This window comes from Triturus cristatus, chromosome 7, assembly GCF_964204655.1.
Source record: "Triturus cristatus chromosome 7, aTriCri1.1, whole genome shotgun sequence".
Lineage (NCBI taxonomy): Eukaryota > Metazoa > Chordata > Amphibia > Caudata > Salamandridae > Triturus > Triturus cristatus.
In genome coordinates, this window is record NC_140590.1 from 14,715,094 (window position 1) to 14,734,237 (window position 19,144).

Consider the following 19,144-nt stretch of genomic DNA (forward strand, 5'->3'; position numbering starts at 1 on the left):
CAGAAACTCAGTTTTTAACAATTACTGAATTCAGTGTCATTACCTTATTGTGTATTGTGCTTTGAGAGCTTTTTGCCATTTCACCTCCATGTTTTCTGTACATATATTTATGGTATTGTGTTTTTATTAAAGACTGGTCTATTTAGAGCCGCTGATGAACTTTTGCACCTGATTTTCAGGACTCTGTGGTGCTTGTCCACATCTTCCCGGATAAGTAGGGAGCTTGGGGTGCTAAGATCCTGTTGCGGATGGTGTAACCCGGACTGAGAGTAGACGAGCACTGGCGCGCTCAGGCTGACCCAGCTAGGACAGTCCCTGGGCATCTGAGAGTGAGCTGGGAGCAGAGCAAGAGGCTTGGGATGATGAGCAGTAAAAAATATTAGCAGAGAAAATTAAATTGTAAACATTCAAGTTGTTGCTGAAGGGCTAAGGAGTTATTACTCACTGTTAATGTTCATAACAGGCACAGAGCATGGCAAGGATCTTATAGCTCACTGAGGCCAGATTCACAAAAATACTCATGTGTAGTAAAGTTACGAAGGTGGAGAAAAGATAGGAGGGTGGAATAAAGTTACGAGGGAGGAGTTTCTGAACCCGGGTGGGGGGGGGGGGGATCTCCTCACATGGGCAGAATGCACCACTGTGAATCGGCTCCGAGTGCCGAGAGTGCGCACTCGTAACTTTACTACAAGTAAGCACCTTTGTGAATCGGCCCTGAATGCTGAGAGTGCGCGATTGTTACTTTACTACACATAAGTACCTTTGTGAATCTGCCCTGAGTGCTGAGTGTGCACACTCGTAACTTTACTACACGTAAGCACCTTTGTGAATCTGCCCTGAGGGCTGAGAGAGCACATTCGTTACTTTACTACACGTAAGCACCTTTGTGAATCGGGCCTTGAGTGCTGAGAGTGCGCACTCCTAACTTTACTACATGTAAGTATAGGAGAGTAGGATCTGCTTCACATGGGTACCCCCACTTTTTGCTGGTGTTTCACTGTTTTTCGACCTTAAGTCTGGCTGTGGCCCTGCTAATTAGGACCACAGCCTAGCTGCTTCCTCTCTAAAATGGTTTCCATGTACATTAGGTACATATCTAATTGGATTCTGGAGTGCCTTATAAGCCCCTAGTATATGGTATACTATGTACTTAGGGCATAGGTACCTCACAGGCCTACCAGGGGCTGCAGCATGTATTATGCCACCCCTGGGAAGCACTTCAAAATGACACCACAGGTCTGCTACTGTAGCCTGGGTAAGGGTGTGCTTGCACCCCTTACTGTGGTATAGGCTACCACTGCCTTATACAGACACATATAAACCTATAAGCCACTCCTATGGCAGGCCTTGACAATCCTGAAGGCAGAGTGTTTGGTTTTGTGTGAGAGGGTGCCCAAGCATGAGCTGAGCCCCTCTGCAGCTTTCGGAAATACTTCCTTATGGCTGTTCTGTGATACAGCCATACCATATACTCTTAAATGCATTATAACCTCGCGGTGAATGCTAACTTTGGAATGGCTGCATCAAAACATGTTGTGTTTAGTGTCAAACGCTTTGGAATACTACCCTCCCCCCCCCACCAGTCCTGGCGGCGGGGGTAGCATTCCACCCCTCTAGAGGGAGAGACATGTTCACACTGGCTAAACCCGGTTAAAACTTTCCAAAGACCTGGCATCACAAAATGGATGCCACTGCCACAGACACGGGTCTGGCCTCCTGCTGCTGACTGAAACTCCGGCAGGGGAGGCCTGGACAATAGGTTTCCTGTCGAAGGGAGGTGTGACCACCTCCCCAGACAGACAGATGTGTATTGGGGCTGGGCGGGAGCACTCTCTGGTGCTTTGAAGACCTGCACTGGGGGCACGTTTGCTGTCCCTGTGCATAGCCCAGTTCAAACCGGTTGCAGGGGCTACCTGCCCCTGCTCTGACGCGAAACTGGACAAAGGAAATGGGTGTAACCACCCCTCTTTCCAGGCCCACCCATAGGTGGGGCCTTAGAGTTAGTCGATTCCCTAAACTTACTATAAGTATGGGAATCCAGTCCCTAGGTCTTTAGATTACCCTGGACGAAACTCTGCTACATATATCCTGGACTTTCGATGTTCTACTTTAACTAGAAGACGGAAGAAATCTCCCTTGGGGTCAAGGAGTGACTCCCCTGCTTGGTAGGCACCAAAGAAGCAACTGACCGGTCTGCAATTCTGAAGCTCCCGCCAGACACCAAACTCTGCATCCCCAGAGGTAGATTTCCAGACTTCCCCGAGGCTACCCTGAATCCACAGCAAAGCTGAGGCCCGTGGCTATCGTGGGTGACATGGAACCGTGACCCCTGGACACCGTGAACTTTTGCAGCAACACTACCTTCCTTGTCATCCTCGAAATTGTGCTTTGGGCTCCGAGTAGCCCCAGCCTTGAGCACCTCCTGCACCGAAGATTGTGGAGTCCACTCCACGAGTGACCCGTGGGCCAGCTTCAAGTGCGACCTCTTGAGGCTCCTTTGTGATTACGAGCCCATTGGCTAGCAGATCCCCACGAAGGCAACTCCTCTTCTGCTTGGGCTTTCCTGGTTGCTCCAGATGTGCCCTTACACACCCTCGCTGGGTGAGTCCATCAGGCCTTGCTGGTCTGCACCGCAGTCCTTTCTCTGCATTCCTGTGACTTGCTGTTGCCAAGGCTTGTTGGGTCCTTTCTGGTCGCCGACAGCGCAGCACTTGACAGACTTCGTGGGACAGCTCGAATCCGACTAGTGGACTTTGTTGACTCCTCCTGGACCTCGTGGCAGAAGAGTCAAGACACCAATCAACTCACCTGAAGCACCCGACATCTGTGGGCATTGGTCCATCCTGCCCTAGGTCACTGGCAAGTGACCTCTGCTTTCAGGTTCCTTACATCCTAGATCCAGGCATGGATCTCTCCGGACACTTCTCCTCTTCACGGCAGCAGCAGTTCTTTGCAGGCTTCCATTGGAATAGACGACGCGACCCAATACCAAAAGACACCTACGCACCCGGCTTCGCTGGGTGAGGTAACTAGAGTACTCCGGTGCTCTCGTGGGTGCTAGCCCTAGAACTGCCTAAGTCCAAAAGGGTTTGGTCCTGACTCGATTAGAAGTGTCCCTAATCTTTAAAATTCCAACTGCGACATTCCCCATAGAAGATAATAGGAACCCGCGGTTGTGTTTTCACACTGCATACGGCTCCCGTGGGTCCCCTGTGTCACTACCTTGGGTTGTTCCTTGCGGTCCCAGCAATTCTAGAGGCAATAGGCCTAGTGCCTATTACAGTCGTGGTTCTCATACCACTTTTTTAGTATGGTTTGGTACGCCCCTAGTGCCCAAACATGTATTTGTGCTTTTACTGATGCTTAAACACTTGTAACTAAAGTACTTTGAACTCCAGTCTCATAAAGAGACTAGAGGGATGTGTGTTATCTTAAATACATATATTTTGAATATATACCTGGTGTGGTTGTCTTCTCATTTGATCATTCAAGAGATTATAGACTGGTAAAACAAGCTGCTTTACATTCCTTCAAGACTTAGCCTGAAGGCTGCTCTCCATAGCTACCACTAGGATAGCTTTCATATAAGGTTGTGTTTAACCTATCACCATAAGGGGTTGTTTGGACTGATACAGGGTGCCCACTAGAACTAGTGGACAGCATATATCAGGCCAGCTTCTCACATTGGTGTGCAGCGTGTGGGATTCCAGCTTGCTATTGTTTTACCAGATAATCCCAATTGAATTGATCAACTGAAAACCGCTAAAGGTACCTGAGGTACATATAATATCAAGTTTAGCTACAGTAGGTTCTACTGAACGTAGAGTTGTGTGTTAAGGGATAGCACACCCTTTCTACAACTCAAGAGAGTTTAGTAGGCCACACTAGTGTAGGTAGTGCAATACACCACACCACATTAGTAATGTCTAACCAGCCAGGAACCATTGAGTCCCCACCTGGAACCAGTGAGCTCCTTCCCTAAAAGTATGAGGGTCTCTTCCTTTGCTAGACTTAGGTCCTTATGTACCATTAGGAAGCTGAAGACAGGCAAAAGTCCATCCACCCAGCATCTCATAAAGATACTGAAACTGGATGATATCACAAGTCCTAGTGGGCCTGTAGCTGGAGACAGTGTGGGTGGTGCAGCACCTGAGGGTGGGTCCAGGGGTGGAAACTCCCCTGACCCAAACTCAAATGCTGACCAGACTGGTGACAATGACCAGACTCTGGTGAACACAGACCATCAGGATGAGGATGAGGATGATGACAATAATGCCACTTCCTTCATTCCTCCTGGTAGGCCTGAACACAGGTCTAGAAGGGATAGATATCTGTCAAGGGTATCTATTCAGTCTAACTCCTCTATTGGAACCTCTGTTTCTACTCACAGAGGGAGGGAAACCTCCCAGAAGAGGAGAGAGAGACTGCTGAAGTATGAGCAAGACAAGTTCAACCTCAGAAAACAGCAGATGGCCTTAGATAGGGAAGCCCTGGAGCTCTACAGAGCCAGTAAAAAGGAGGGACTAGAGTCCCTTGGTGGCAGCAATTTTCCTAGAGATAGGGAGAGGTCTTATGACCATAGAAACCTATGTAGGATTGTCCCTCCCCACCAGAGTGGGGATGACATCCACAAATGGATAACTGCCGTGGAGAGGGCCTGTAAAGTAGAGAAGGTCCCTCAAGGTCAGTGGGCAGCAATCTTATGGCTCTCCTTTACAGACAAAGGTAGAGACAAGCTCCTCACTGTAAGACAAGAGGATGCTGATGATTACAAAGTCTTGAAAAGTGCTCTGATAGATGGGTTTGGCCTAACCACTGAACAATACAGGTTAAAGTTCAGAGATACCCAAAAGGCACAGAATCAGGACGGGGTTGACTTTGTTGACTCTGCTGCTAAGGCTCTGGAAGGTTGGTTATTGGGCAGTAAAGTGTCTGACTTCATAGGATAGAACAATTTGATAATGAGGGAGCAGATTCTTAATAACTGTCAAAATTAGCTGTTGCAACAGTACCTGGTAGACTCTGATCTGACCTCTCTCCAAGAATTGGGAAAGAAGGCAGACAAATGGGTCAGAACCAGGGCGAGGCAGAAAGCACAGAACCAAGGTGGTGACCCTAAGACGCAAGATACCAAAAACTCTGATAAGGGTGGGGACAAGGGTAAAGACCAGAAGTCTTCACAAGGGTCTCAAAAATCATCTGCAGGTGAGGATTCACAGTCAGGAAAGGGTAAAGGCCAAAAGAAGCCCTGATGCAAAATCTGTAGGCAGAAAACTCACTGGACTAGTGACTGCACCAAGGCTAAAGAAAATACTCCAACCACCACCAATGCCCCTAAGGCACCTGCTCCCCCTAGTACAGTTACAATTGGTGGTGGAAATACACAGAATATGGGTGTAGTAGGGTTGACCCTGGGTTCTGAGGTGGACTCTGGCCTAGTCAGAGTACCAACTCAGGCTGTGCTTGTCAGTGATGGGGGCATGGATATGTCCCCCTTTGTGAGCCCCAGTAACCAGGGCAAATACAGACAGCAGCCTTTAATTAATGGAGTAGAAGCTTGGGCATTCAGGGACACAGGAGCAAGTGTCACCATGGTGACAAAAGATCTTGTGGATCCTGGACAGATTATACTTGGTGAAATGTATCAAGTGACCAATGCTAGCAGCGTCAGAACAGACCATTCTCTGGCAGTTGTTAACTTCTCCTGGGGAGGGGTAACTGGCCTTAAGAAGGTTGTGGTAAGTGTGGACCTACCAGTACAATGCTTGCTTGGCAATGATCTGGAAACTTCAGCTTGGGCTGAAGTGGAGCTCAGGACACATGCAGAAATGTTAGGGATCCCTGCACATGTCTTTGCTGTGACTAGGTCACAGGCACAAATGTCAAAAGCTGGACAGGCCCTGGATTCTGGAATAATGGACCAGGTGCCTCAAGAGGGGGAGCAGTAGGGTTAAGGCAGAGCCTTCCCACCTGTCTCAGGATGCTGATCAGTCTCCTCAGGGAGATGATCTTGAGCCTGAAGAAGGAACTGTCCAAGAGGAGCTTGAACATGACCAGGTTGAGTTCTTGGGGACAAGGGGCCCTTCCAGGTCTGATCTGAGCCAGGAGCAGAAAACCTGCCCCTCTCTTGAAACCCTCAGAGAGCAAGCTGCTGACGAGGCTGCTGGGAATGCTAGTGGCACCCATAACGTTTATTGGGATGATGGACTCCTATTCTCAGAGAGTAGAGACCCCAAGCCTGGTGCATCCAGGCGGTTGGTTATACCTCTGAAGTTTAGGGGTTTCCTATTGACACTAGCCCATGATATTCCCCTAGCAGGACACCTAGGCCAGAACAAGACTTGGGACAGAATTGTTCCTCACTTTCACTGGCCACACATGTCTGAAGACACAAAGGAGTTTTGTCACTCCTGTGTAACCTGCCAAGCCAGTGGCAAAGCAGGTGGCACTACAGAGGCCCCCCTTATACCACTACCTGTAGTGGGGGTTCCCTTTGAGAGGGTTGGGATTGACATTGTTGGTCCCTGGATCCTCAAACAGCATCTGGGCACAGGTTTATACTGGTGGTAGTGGATCATGCCACCAGGTATCCAGATGCTATTCCCCTAAGGACCACTACAACACCTGTAGTGGTGAGAGCCCTCTTGGGTGTGTTCTCAAGAGTAGGTTTTCCAAAGTAGGTAGTATCTGACAGAGATGCACACTTTATGTCAAGTTACTTAACTGCTATGTGGAAGGAGTGTGGAGTGAATTACAAATTCACCACACCCTATCACCCACAATGCAATGGTTTAGTTGAAAGGTTCAACAAAACCTTAAAGGGCATGATCAAAGGACTCCCATAGAAGCTTAGGCGAAAATGGGACCTGCTCTTGCCCTGCCTTTTATTTGCAAACAGGGAGGTGCCTCAGAAGGGGGTTGGCTACAGCCCATTTGAACTTCTGTTTGGTCACCCTCTCAGGGGTCCATTGTGTTTGGTGAAGGAAGGATGGGAGTTACCTCTCAAGCCCCCAAAGCAAGACATAGTGGACTATGTACTTGGTCTCCGCTCCCGGATGGCTGAGTACATGAAAAAGACAAACAAAAACCTTGAGGCTAGCCAGGAACTGCAAAAAGCCTGGCATGACCAAAAGGCTGTACTGACCGTTTATCAGCCAGGACAGAAAGCGTGGGTGTTGGAGCCTGTTGCCCCAGCAGCTCTCCAGGACAAGTGGAGTGGACCCCACACTATTGTTGAACAGAAAGGGGAGGTTACCTACTTGGTAGACCTTGGAACCCCTAGGAGTCCCCATAGGGTTTCTCCATGTCAACAGGCTGAAGCCATATGTGGACAGGGCTGACATGGGCTTGCTCATGGTAACTGATGAGGGACAGGAGGACGAGAGTGACCCCCTCCCTGACCTCCTCTCACAGAACCCTGATGATGGGTCAGTTGATGGTGTAGCCTTGGCAGGCAGCCTCACTGCCCAGCAGCAAACTGATTGCAGACAAGTTCTCAATCAGTTCAGACACATGTTTCCACTGACTCCAAGTCAGACTACCTGGTGCACTCATGAAGTGGACATTGGGGACCGTCTGCCTATTAAAAATAAGATTTATAGTCAACCTGACCATGTCAGGGACTGTATCAGGACAGAAGTCCAGAAAATGTTGGATTTGGAGGTGATTGAACCCTCAGATAGCTCTTGGGCTAGTCCAGTGGTTCTTGTGCCAAAACCCCACACCAGTGGTGGGAGAAGAGAGATGAGGTTTTGTGTGGACTACAGGGGTCTCAATGCAGTCACTAGGACTGATGCCCATCCAATACCAAGGGCAGATGAGCTTATAGATACTTTGGCCTCAGCCAAGTACCTTAGCACATTTGACTTGACAGCTGGCTACTGGCAGATCAGACTAGCTGATGATGCAAAGCCAAAAACAGCATTTTCTACCCCTAGTGGGCACTATCAATTTGTGGAAATGCCCTTTGGTTTGAAGAATGCACCTGCCACTTTCCAAAGGTTGGTGAATACAGTTCTCACAGGCCTGGAAGCCTTTAGTGCAGCATATCTAGATGATATTGCTGTCTTTAGCTCCACCTGGGAGGATCACCTGGTCCACCAAAGCAATGTTTTGGAGGCCCTGCAAAAAGCAGGTCTAACTATCAAGGCTACTAAGTGCCAGATAGGGCAGAGTCAGGTTGTGTACCTGGGCTACCTTGTAGGTGGAGGCCAGGTTCAACTACTGCAGAGCAAAATCCAGACCATCATGGACTAGGTTGCTCCCACTACCCAGACTCAGGTGAGAGCCTTCTTAGGCCTGACTGTGTACTATAGAAGATTTGTCAAGGGGTATGGATCAATAGTGACACCCTTGAATGACTTAACTTCTAAGAAAATGCCCAAAAAGGTTCAGTGGACAGCTAGCTATCAAAAGGCATTTGATGACCTGAAGCAGGCCATGTGTACTGCTCCCATTCTGCAGAGTCCTGACTACTCTATAAAGTTCTTTGTTCAAACTGATGCATCTGAATTGGGGGTTGGGGCTGTACTGTCACAATTGAATGAAGAGGGTCAGGATCAGCCAGTAGCTTTCATAAGCAGAAGGCTGACCCCTAGAGAGAAACGTTGGTCAGCCATTGAGAGGGAGGCCTTTGCTGTGGTTTGGGCTCTGAAGAAGTTGAGGCCATACTTGTTTGGTACTCACTTCCTTTTTCAGACAGACCATAAGCCCCTCTTATGGCTAAAACAAATGAAGGGTGAAAACCCCAAACTGTTTAGGTGGTCCATTTCCCTACAGGGGATGGACTTTACAGTGGAACATAGACCTGGGAGTAACCATGCCAATGCAGATGGGCTGTCTAGGTATTTCCACTTAGAACATGAAGACTCAACTGGTCAAGGTTAGTTTAATGTCTCTGCGTTTGGGGGGGGGGGTTGTGTAGGAGAGTAGGATCTGCTTCACATGGGTACCCCCACTTTTTGCTGGTATGTCACTGTTTTTCGACCTTAGTCTGGCTGTGGCCCTGCTAATCAAGACCCCAGCCTAGCTGCTTCTTCTCTAAAATGGTTTCCATGTACATTAGGTACATATCTAATTGGATTCTGGAGTGCCTTATAAGCCCCTAGTATATGGTATACTATGTACCTAGGGCATAGGTACCTCAGAGACCTACCAGGGGCTGCAGCATGTATTATGCCACCCCTGGGAAGCACTCCAAAATGACACCACAGGTCTGCTACTGCAGCCTGGGTAAGGGTGTGTTTGCACCCCTTACTGTGGTATTGGCTACCTATATCACTACCTTATACAGACACAAATAAACCTATAAGCCACTCCTATGGCAGGCATTGACAATCCTGAAGGCAGAGTGCTTGGTTTTATATGAGAGGGTGCCCAAGCATGAGCCCCTCTGCAGCTTTCGGAAATACTTCCTTATGGCTGTTCTGTGATACAGCCATACCATATACTCTTAAGTGCATTATAACCTCACGGTAAATGCTAACTTTGGAATGGCTCATCAAAACATGTCGTGCTTGGTGTCAAACGCTTTGGAATACTACCCCCCACCCCCCGCCAGTCCTGGCAGCGGGGGTAGCATTCCACCCTTCTAGAGGGAGAGACATGTTCACACTGCCTAACCCGGTTAAAACTTTCCAAAGCCCTGGCATCACAAAATGGATGCCACTGCCACAGACACGGGTCTGGCCTCCTGCTGCTGACCGAAACTCCGGCAGGGGAGGCCTGGACAATAGGTTTCCTGTCAAGGGGAGGTGTAACCACCTCCCCAGACAGGCAGATGTGTATTGGGGCAGGATGGGTGCATTCAGAGAATGCTTTTGAGACACTGCCTGGGGCACACAAGGTGTCCCTATGCATAGCCCAGTTCAAACCGGTTGCAGGGGCACTCAGCCCCTGCTCTGGCGTGAAACTGGACAAAGGGGAAGGGGTGTAACCACCCCCACCCCGGGTCCACTCATAGGTGGGGCCTTAGAGTTAGTCCATCCTCTAAACTTAGTATAAGTATAGGAATCCAGTCCCCAGGACTTTAGATTACTCTGGACGAACCTCTGCAACATATATCTTGGACCTTCGACTTTCTATCTCGACTAGAAGATGGAAGAAATCTCCCTTGGGGTGAAGGAGTGACTCCCCTGCTTGGGAGGCACCAAAGAAGCAACTGACCAGTCTGCAATTCTGAAGCTCCCGCCGGACGCCGAATTCTCTGCATCCCCAGAGATGGATTTCCAGACTTCCCCGAGGCTACCCGGAGCCACAGCAAAGCTGGGCCCGTGGCTATCGTGGGTGATGTGGAACCGTGACCGCTGGATACCGTGAACTTTTGCAGCAACACTACCTTCCTGGTCATCCTCGAAGTTGTGCTTTGGGCTCCGAGTAGCCCCAGCCTTGAGCACATTCTGTACCAAAGATTCTTGGCCTCCACTCCACGAGTGACCCGTGGGCCAGCTTTAAGTGTGACCGCTCAAGGCTCCTTTGTGATCACTAGCCCGTTGGCTAGCAGGTCCCCACAAAGGCAACTCCTCTTCTGCTTGGGCTTTCCTGGTTGCGCCAGACGTGCCCTTACTTACCCTCGCTGGGTGAGTCCATCAGCCCTTGCTGGTCTGCACCGCAGTCCTTTCTCTGCATTTCTCTGACTTGCTGTTACCAAGGCTTGTTGGGTCCTTTCTGGTCGCCGACACCGCAGAATCGACAGACTTCATGGGACAGCTCGAATCCGGCTCGTGGACTTCGTTGACGCCTCCTGGACCTCATGGCTGAAGACTCAAGACACCCATCAACTCACCTGAAGCACCCGACATCTGTGGGCATTGGTCCATCCTGCCCTAGGTCACTGGCAAGTGACCCAAACTCTGTCCCCTATTCTTTCAAGTTCCTTACATCCTAGATCCAGGCTTGGATCTCTCTGGACACTTCTCTTCACGGCAGCAGCAGTTCTTTGCAGGCTTCCATTGGAATCGACGACGCAACCCGACACCAAAAGACACCTATGCACCTGGCTTCCCTGGGTGAGGTAACTCGAGTACTCCGGTGCTCTCGTGGGTGCTAGCCCTAGAACTGCCTTAGTCCAAAAGGGTTTGGTCCTGACTCGATCAGAAGTGTCCCTAATCTTTAAAATTCCAATCGCGACATTCCCCATAGAAGATAATTGAAACCCGCGGTTGTGTCTTCACACTGCATACGGCTCCCGTGGGTCCCCTGTGTCACTACCTTGGGTGGTTCCTTGGGATCCCAGCGCTTTTAGAGTCAATAGGCCTAGTGCCTATTCCAGTCGTGGTTCTTATACCACTTTTTTAGTACATGGTCTGGTACACCCCTAGGGACCAAACGTGTATTTGTGCTTTTACTGATGCTTAAACACTTGTAACTAAAGTACTTCGAACTCCAGTCTCATAAAGAGACTAGAGGGGTGTGTCTTATCTTAAATAAATATATTTTAAATATATACCTGGTGTGGTTGTCCTTTCATTTGGTCATTCAAGAGATTATAGACTGGTAAAACAAGCTGCTTTACATTCCTTCAAGACTTAGCCTGAAGGCTGCTCTCCATAGCTACCACTAGGATAGCTTTCAATAAAGGTTGTCTTTAACCTATCACCATAAGGTGTTGTTTGGACTGGTACAGGGTGCCCACTAGAACTAGTGGACAGCATATATCAGGCCACCTTCTTACAGTAAGCACCTTTGTGAATCTGCCCTGAGGGTGCGCACTAGTAACTTTCCTACACGCAAGTACATTTGTGAATCGGCCCCGAGTGCTGGGAGTGCGCACTCGTAACGTTACTATGCGTAAGCACCTTTGTGAATCTGCCCTGAATGCCCTGAGTGCTGAGAGTGCGCACTCACAACTTTACCACACGTAAGCACCTTTGTGAATGGGCCCTGAGTGCTGAGTGTGCACACTCGCAACTTTACTACACGTAAGCACCTTTGTGAATCGTCCCCGAGTGCTGCGATTGCACACTTGTTACTTTACTACATGTAAGCAACTTATTAATCTGCCCTGAGTGCTGAGGGTGCGCACGCGTAACTTTACTACACCTAAGCAACTTTGTAAATCGGCCCCGAGTCCTGAGAGTGCGCTCTCGTACCTTTACTACATGTAAGCACCTTTGTGAATCTGCCCTGAGTGCTGAGGGTGCGCACTCGTAACTTTACTACACGTAAGCACCTTTGTGAATCTGCCCTGAGTGCTCGGAGTGCTGAGAGTGCGCACTCGTAGCTCTACTACACATAAGCACCTTTGTGAATCAGCCCTGAGTGCTGAGATTGCGCACTCGTGACTTTACTACACGTAAGCACCTTTGTGAATCTGCCCTGAGTGCGGAGAGTGTGCACTCGTAACTTTACTACATGTAACCACCTTTGTGAATCGGACCCTGAGTGCTGAGAGTGCGCACTCGTAACTTTACTACACGTAAGCACCTTTGTGAATTTGCCCTGAGTCTCCGCAGAGGGTCCTCTCTGCAGTCCATGTCTCGTTATCTCTAACTGCCAAAACTACTTTCATCTGCTCCTCATGCTAAGTTCAGATCCACTCACCTGTGAGGAGGAGGCACCAGGTTCGTGGTCCCAGGGTGTAAGATGGCCGACTTTGGAAGGAGTTCTCCATTTCAGTTCAGATTGGTGAGGGCGGGGATCACGGGATATCCAGCGAAAGCCAATGAGACGAGGAACCTGGGATTCTGCAAACCAAGCACAGGGTTAAGTGATGGATAAACTGCATCATCTCAATATTAAATGGAGAAGCTGAATTTAGAAAAATCTATGCTGCCCATATTTAAATGATCATTGCAATATTTATAATATTGTTATTATTTTTGTTTGAAAGGTCTCGGACAACGATTTATTCTTCACTAATAACCTTGTGCTATTAATTGATAAATTAAAGTACTTTTTTAAAAATAGATTAAACACATCTTGTCAATGCCATTATAACCATCGATTCTTTTTTTTTTAAAGAAGGTTTTAATATACAAAATCCTGCTGGCAAAATAGTTTTTAGGTCTTGCCTGAGCCAGCGCATTTGCTGCTCTGCAAGACATTTAGAATACGGGTTTTCCAAGTGCTACCAGACCTCGCTGGCCTAATGCTTGGGTTCACGCGCGTGTGCACGCGCGCAGCCGCCATCTGCCTCCCTTCCAGCGCTTTGATAACGATCACTTTTACTTTTATGGCCGCGCGGCCAATGCTTGTCTTGATTGTCAAGAATACCCCTTTCTAAGAGTTTCGGCTTCTTGGCCAATGGGAAATGCTGCCCCCTCAGTGAACCATCAGTTGTTTAAACCTCTGACGGTTTCTAAGATCATGCGCTTCTATTGATTTTGGTTGGCACGATGTTTACACGTTAACGTTCTGTTTGTACTTGGATATTCATGTATGCTAAACCCCTCTGTGTATTCCTTTTGAAGATTCCATGTTCCCATGCTATGATGACAAATTGTACATGTCCTCGTCTTGTGGAGGCAACGTTAGCTTTACTATGATTTTGCAATGATGCACGTAATTTGACTGTGTTGTGAGCCTAAGATTATCAAGTAATATGGTTGTGTCACATTGTGGAGGTTTACATGTCCTGGTTGTCCTGTGATCCTTGTCCATCTAGTTTCTTTCCACTGATGGAGTTCTGATGTTATTGCAAATAATCGTGTCATATATTGTCCATGTCCCCTTCTGCTATGATCTTTGGGTGCATTTAGCCTCCTGGCTGTGCTGTGTCTTTCGGTTTTGTACCCTGGTGCATGAAAGAAAGCCTACTAGGTAACCAGGGACACAGCAATTATTGAATATGGAGGCATTTACTTGATACTAAACTCATGCTCGTGTAAGAATGAATCTCTCAGCTACAGCCTCAGATGCCAGATTCCTCGGAAATGGACCTTTTCTCCACTCCAGTAATCAAAAGGTTTCTAGGAGAGCAAAGATCGTGTCTCCACCGAGGTCAGCCCCCACTGCAATGAGGAGCCTTATCCTGGTCCTGACGCAGTTAAGGAAACCCCCCTTCAAACCGGAGAGGGTGTGGTCCGTCGGCTAGACTGCTGACTTTGGTGCAGGAAACCAGGGTTCGAGCCTCGGGGTCGCGTCCACATCCACATCCTGTGATTCTGGGCAAATCAGTTAGTCTTCCCATGCCTGAATGTGTAATGTAAAAACTGTGTTCGTGTAAAGCGCTCCAATACCTTCGGGCCGAGTTCGCGCTATATAAATATGCAAAAAAATAAAATAAAATAAAAATTCGCACAGGGTCGCCACTGATTATCTTGAAGCGAGGGAGAGGAGGTATTTTGTGGGTTAGTCAGGAACCTCGGAGTTACACGTTCCCTGGTGTGGCCGTCCTGTGCTCTCCTCCTACCCTCCTTTCTATCGGTCATTCTTTTCCACGCCCCCAGTTTGTGTTGTCCATACTTTCTCTAAGAGTTTTGCGCCCCTGTCCGCCCGCAGGGCCTCTTCAGGTGATGCGGTGTTAGCTTGGTGCGCTTTTCTGTGGCAGTGACGGCTCCAGCCTGGGCTTTCAGTGGCCCTCCGAGCAGGGCTCACGGGTGCGGCCAAGACCTGCATTGTCTGTCATCGTTATCTCTGTCAGCAAACAGTGCAATGGCCGTCAGCGCTCAGGGAAAAGCCTTTCATCTCCGCGCTCAGAAAGCAGGCGGAGCCGTGCACCGAGGCGACAGCCAATGGCTGCTGCCACTGTGTGGGGCACTACTGCCTGCCGCTAGGGCCTGCTAAGCGCCCACAAGCTCTCCGAAGGGCATGCAACGCTAACCCAGAGCTCGAATACTGCCATCAAGGGCTCGACAGGATATAATGTGCTCCTAACAAGCACACCAGAGAGCTTACAAAGGATAGCGTCGTCTGCTGCGGAGTAAGGGAAGACGGTGCAGTGGAAACTGGAGTTATTGTGGAGTATGTCTGGAGCCATCGCTTGGCCTGGTGCAGCCCTGCTCGACGGTAATAGGGTGTTGTAGTGTACGCTGCATGTTACTTGGGTGGCTTGTGATGTGCATTCATCACGCTCACAACTCCCCGTGCTTAACTCTACCCACGCGCTCAGGTAACTGCAGATGGCACTAAATGTTCTCTGGGCCTGATCATAACTACTCCACACAACTCCAGTAACCCACAGAACTTACACTAACAACTACTAGTATACCAGAGCGTGGCTAGTAACAGCCAAAGGCTCCGCAGGGTATGGCAGCTGCCACCTACCACTGTTCCAGAATCGCATTGTGCCAACTGTGAGAAGGTTGGCCTGATATATGCTGTCCACTAGTTCTAGTGGGCTCCTTGTATCAGTCCAAACAACCCCTTATGGTGATAGGTTAAAGACAACCTTTATTGAAAGCTATCCTAGTGGTAGCTGTGGAGAGCAGCCTTCAGGCTAAGTCTTGAAGGAATGTAAAGCAGCTTGTTTTACCAGTCTATAATCTCTTGATTGATCAAATGAAAAGACAACCACACCAGGTATATATTCAAAATATATGTATTTAGGCAAAAACACACCCCTCTAGTCTCTTTATGAGACTGGAGTTCGAAGTACTTAAGTTAAAAGTGAGCAAGCATCAGTAAAAGCACAAATACACGTTTGAGCCCTAGGGGCATACCAAACCATATACCAAAAAAGTGGTATAAGAACCACGACTGGGATAGACCCTAGGCCTAGAGCCTCTAGAATCGCAGGGACCCCAAGGAACCACCCAAGGTAGTGACACAGGGGACCCACGGGGACTGTATGCAGTGTGTAAACACAACCGCAGTTTCCCGTTATCTTCTATGGGCAATGTCGCGGTAGGAAATTTAAAGATTAGGGACACTTCTAATCGAGTCTGGACCAAACCCTTTTGGACTTAGGAAGTTCTAGGGCTAGCACCCACGAGAGCACCGGAGTACTCGAGTTACCTCACCCAGGGAAGCCGGGTGCATAGGTGTCTTTTGGTGTCGGGTCGCGTCGTCGATTCCAATGGAAGCCTGCAAAGAACTGCTGCTGCCGTGAAGAGGAGAAGTGTCCGGAGAGATCCAAGCCTGGATCTAGGATGTAAGGAACCTGAAAGCAGAGGGGACAGAGTCTGGGTCACTTGCCAGTCACCTAGGGCAGGATGGACCAATGCCCACAGATGTCGGGTGCTTCAGGTGAGTTGATGGGTGTCTTGACTCTTTGGCCACAAAGTCCACAAGCCGAATTCGAGCTGTCCCACGAAGTCTGTCGAGTGCTGGTTTGTCGGCGACCAGAATGGACCCAACAAGCCTTGGCAACGGCAAGCCACTGGAAATCAGAGAAAGGTCTGCGGTGCAGACCAGCAAGGTCTGATGGACTCACCCAGTCAGGGTAAGTAAGGGCACGTCTGGAGCAACCAGGAAAGCCCAAGCAGAAAAGGAGACACCTTTGTGGGGACCTGCTAGCCAACGGGCTAGTGATCACGAAAGAGCCTCAAGCGGTCGCACTTGAAGCTGGCCCACGGGTCACCCGTGGAGTGGTGGCCAAGAATCTTTGGTGCAGGAAGTGCTCAAGGCTGGGGCTACTCAGAGTCCAAAGCACAACTTCGAGGAGGACCAGGAAGATAGTGTTGCTGCAAAAGTTCACGGTGTCCAGGGGTCACGGTTCCACGTCACCCACGATAGCCACGGGCCTCAGCTTTGCTGTGAACTCAGGGTAGCCTCGGGGAAGTCTGGAAATCCACCTCTGGTGATGCAAAGACTTCGGTGTCCGGCTGGAGCTTCAGCGATGCAGACCGGTCAGTTGCTTCTTTGGTGCCTGCCAAGCAGGGGAGTCACTCCTTGACCCCAAGGGAGATCTCTTCCGTCTTCTAGTCGTGATAGAAAGTTGAAGGTCCAGGATATATGTAGCAGAGTTTCGTCCAGGGTAATCTCAAGTCCTAAGGACTGTATTCCTATACTTATAGTAAGTTTAGAGGATGGACTAACTCTAAGTCCCCACCTATGGGTGGGCTTGGAAAGAGGGGTGGTTACACCCATTTCCTTTGTCCAGTTTCACGCCAGAGCAGGGACAGGTAGCCCTTGGAACTGGTTTGAACTGGGCTATGCACAGGGACACCAAACGTGCACCCAGTGCAGGACTTCAAAGCACCAGAGAGTGCTCCCGCCCAGCCCTAATACACATCAGCCAGTCTGGGGAGATGGTCACACCTCCCTTCATCAGGGAACCTATTGTCCAGGCCTCCCCTGCCGAAGTTTCGGTCAGCAGCAGGAGGCCAGACCCATGTCTGTGGCAAAGGCATCCATTTTGTGATGCCAGGGCTAAGGAAAGTCCTACCAGGTTTAGCCAGTGTGGACATGTCTCTCCCTCTCGAAGAGTGGAATGCTACCCCCACCGCCAGAATTGGCAGGGGGTAGTATTCCAAAGCGTTTGACACCAAACACGGCATGTTTTGATGCAGCCATCCCAAAGTTAGCATTTACCGCTAGGTTATAATGCACTTAAGAGTATATGGTATGGCTGTATCACAGAACAGCCATAAGGAAGTATTTCCGAAAGCTGTAGAGGGGCTCAGCTCATGCTTGGGCACCCTCTCACATAAAACCACGCACTCTGCCTTCAGGATTGTCAAGGCCTGCCATAGGAGTGGCTTATAGGTTTATATTTGTCTGTATAGGGTAGTGATATAGGTAGCCTATACCACAGTAAGGGGTGCAAGCACACCCTTACCCAGGCTGCAGTGGTAGACCTGTGGTGCCATTTTTGAGTGCTTCCCAGGGGTGGCATAATATATGCTGCAGCCCCTGGCAGGCCTCTGAGGTACCTATGCCCTAGGTACATAGTATACCATATACTAGGGGCTTATAAGACACTCCAGAATCCAATTAGATATGTACCTAATGTACATGGAAATCAATTTAGAGAGGAAGCAGCTAGGCTGTGGTCCTGATTAGCAGGGCCACAGCCAGACTAAGGCCGAAAAACAGTGAAACACCAGCAAAAAGTGGGGGTACCCATGTGAAGCAGATCCTACTCTCCTACACCAACTATAGCTACAACTAGGCTCGTGGCAGGTGCAAGGCGTTTGCTGGTCTTGACTCTGTACAGCGACCGCTGGTTAGGTCTCGCTGAACCAGCACATGGCTGCTCTGCGAAACATTTAGTGTATGGGTTTGCAAAGTGCTGCCACAGGCTTTTGGTAGCCTAACGCTTGCGTGCACGTGAGCGTGCACACGCGCAGCCGCCATCCGTCTTTCCTCCGTCACACAACTCCCGCTTATCTTGATCGCAATCACTTTCACGGGCCACGCGTCTGTGTCACTTTCACTGCACGGGGCCAATGCTTGTTTTACCTTCTCTTCTCATTTCCCATTTGTTCTCATTTGATTCTCCTGTCTTCCTACGTGCTTCGCTTTTCTGCATTTTTTTCATTTTCTTCTAATACTAATACCCTGCCCCCTCACAATTTCCTTCGTCTTTCTCCACTCTCTCATTACTACTCCTTTTAACCCCTTTTCTTTACCATAATTTTTACAGCGTATCATGTTCTCTTTCATTATTTCTCAATGAACTTTCTGTTTTTCTGTATTTCTTATACGCCTGTCTTTCCTTTCATTATGTTAAATATTACATGTCCGTGCTTTCTTATACCCTACTTTACCTATTTTTTTGTTTGTCTTTAACACATTTCCTCCAGTCTTTCCCTTTGTTCTCCTTATTCATTTAGCCATTTCCCCGAGTTTTCTGTTAGCCATGTTACGATCTCATTATCCTTTTAATATATATATTTTTTTATTATCCTCCTTTTCTATTATCCATCTGCTGTTTAACTTTTTCTTCTATTTTTATTGTCTCCCGTTCTCATTTTCTTCTGATCCCCCTATCTTTCAGCATCTCACCCGTTTACTTTTTTTCTTGCGGTCTTTCACCCCATCCCCTGTTTAAGTATACCATTTTTAGAAACTGGAATTAAAAAAAAAACGATATACAGAGAACATACAGCAGTTTCCTCTGCTGTGTCGTTGTGTCCTAACATCCCACGCGCTTCTGTTTGCATGTAAAATCAATCATCTCGTTGACGTAGAAGAGATCCTTAACGCACCTGCTCTGTCCCTAAAAGATCACACCCGTTTTGTGTCCCGGTCCACTTTTTTACTCAATATAACAGGATGGGGCACCAGCTCAATTATTGCTTCTTAATAAGCCTGCAAGTGC

General features: G+C 48.7%; 1 protein-coding gene across 5 annotated transcripts in view; it reads right to left on the reverse strand.

Moving 5' to 3' along the window:
• The window catches only part of LOC146808689 (cell adhesion molecule CEACAM4-like), a 130,975-nt gene that overhangs the window by 61,752 nt on the left and 50,079 nt on the right, over positions 1–19,144 (reverse strand). For all 5 annotated transcript variants that reach the window (XM_085615497.1, XM_085615498.1, XM_085615500.1 and 2 more), the window contains one exon: positions 12,541–12,683. In XM_085615497.1, the coding sequence (XP_085471623.1) occupies positions 12,541–12,610 (70 nt within the window). In that variant the 5' untranslated portion in view covers positions 12,611–12,683. The remainder of the gene's footprint in view (positions 1–12,540; positions 12,684–19,144) is intronic.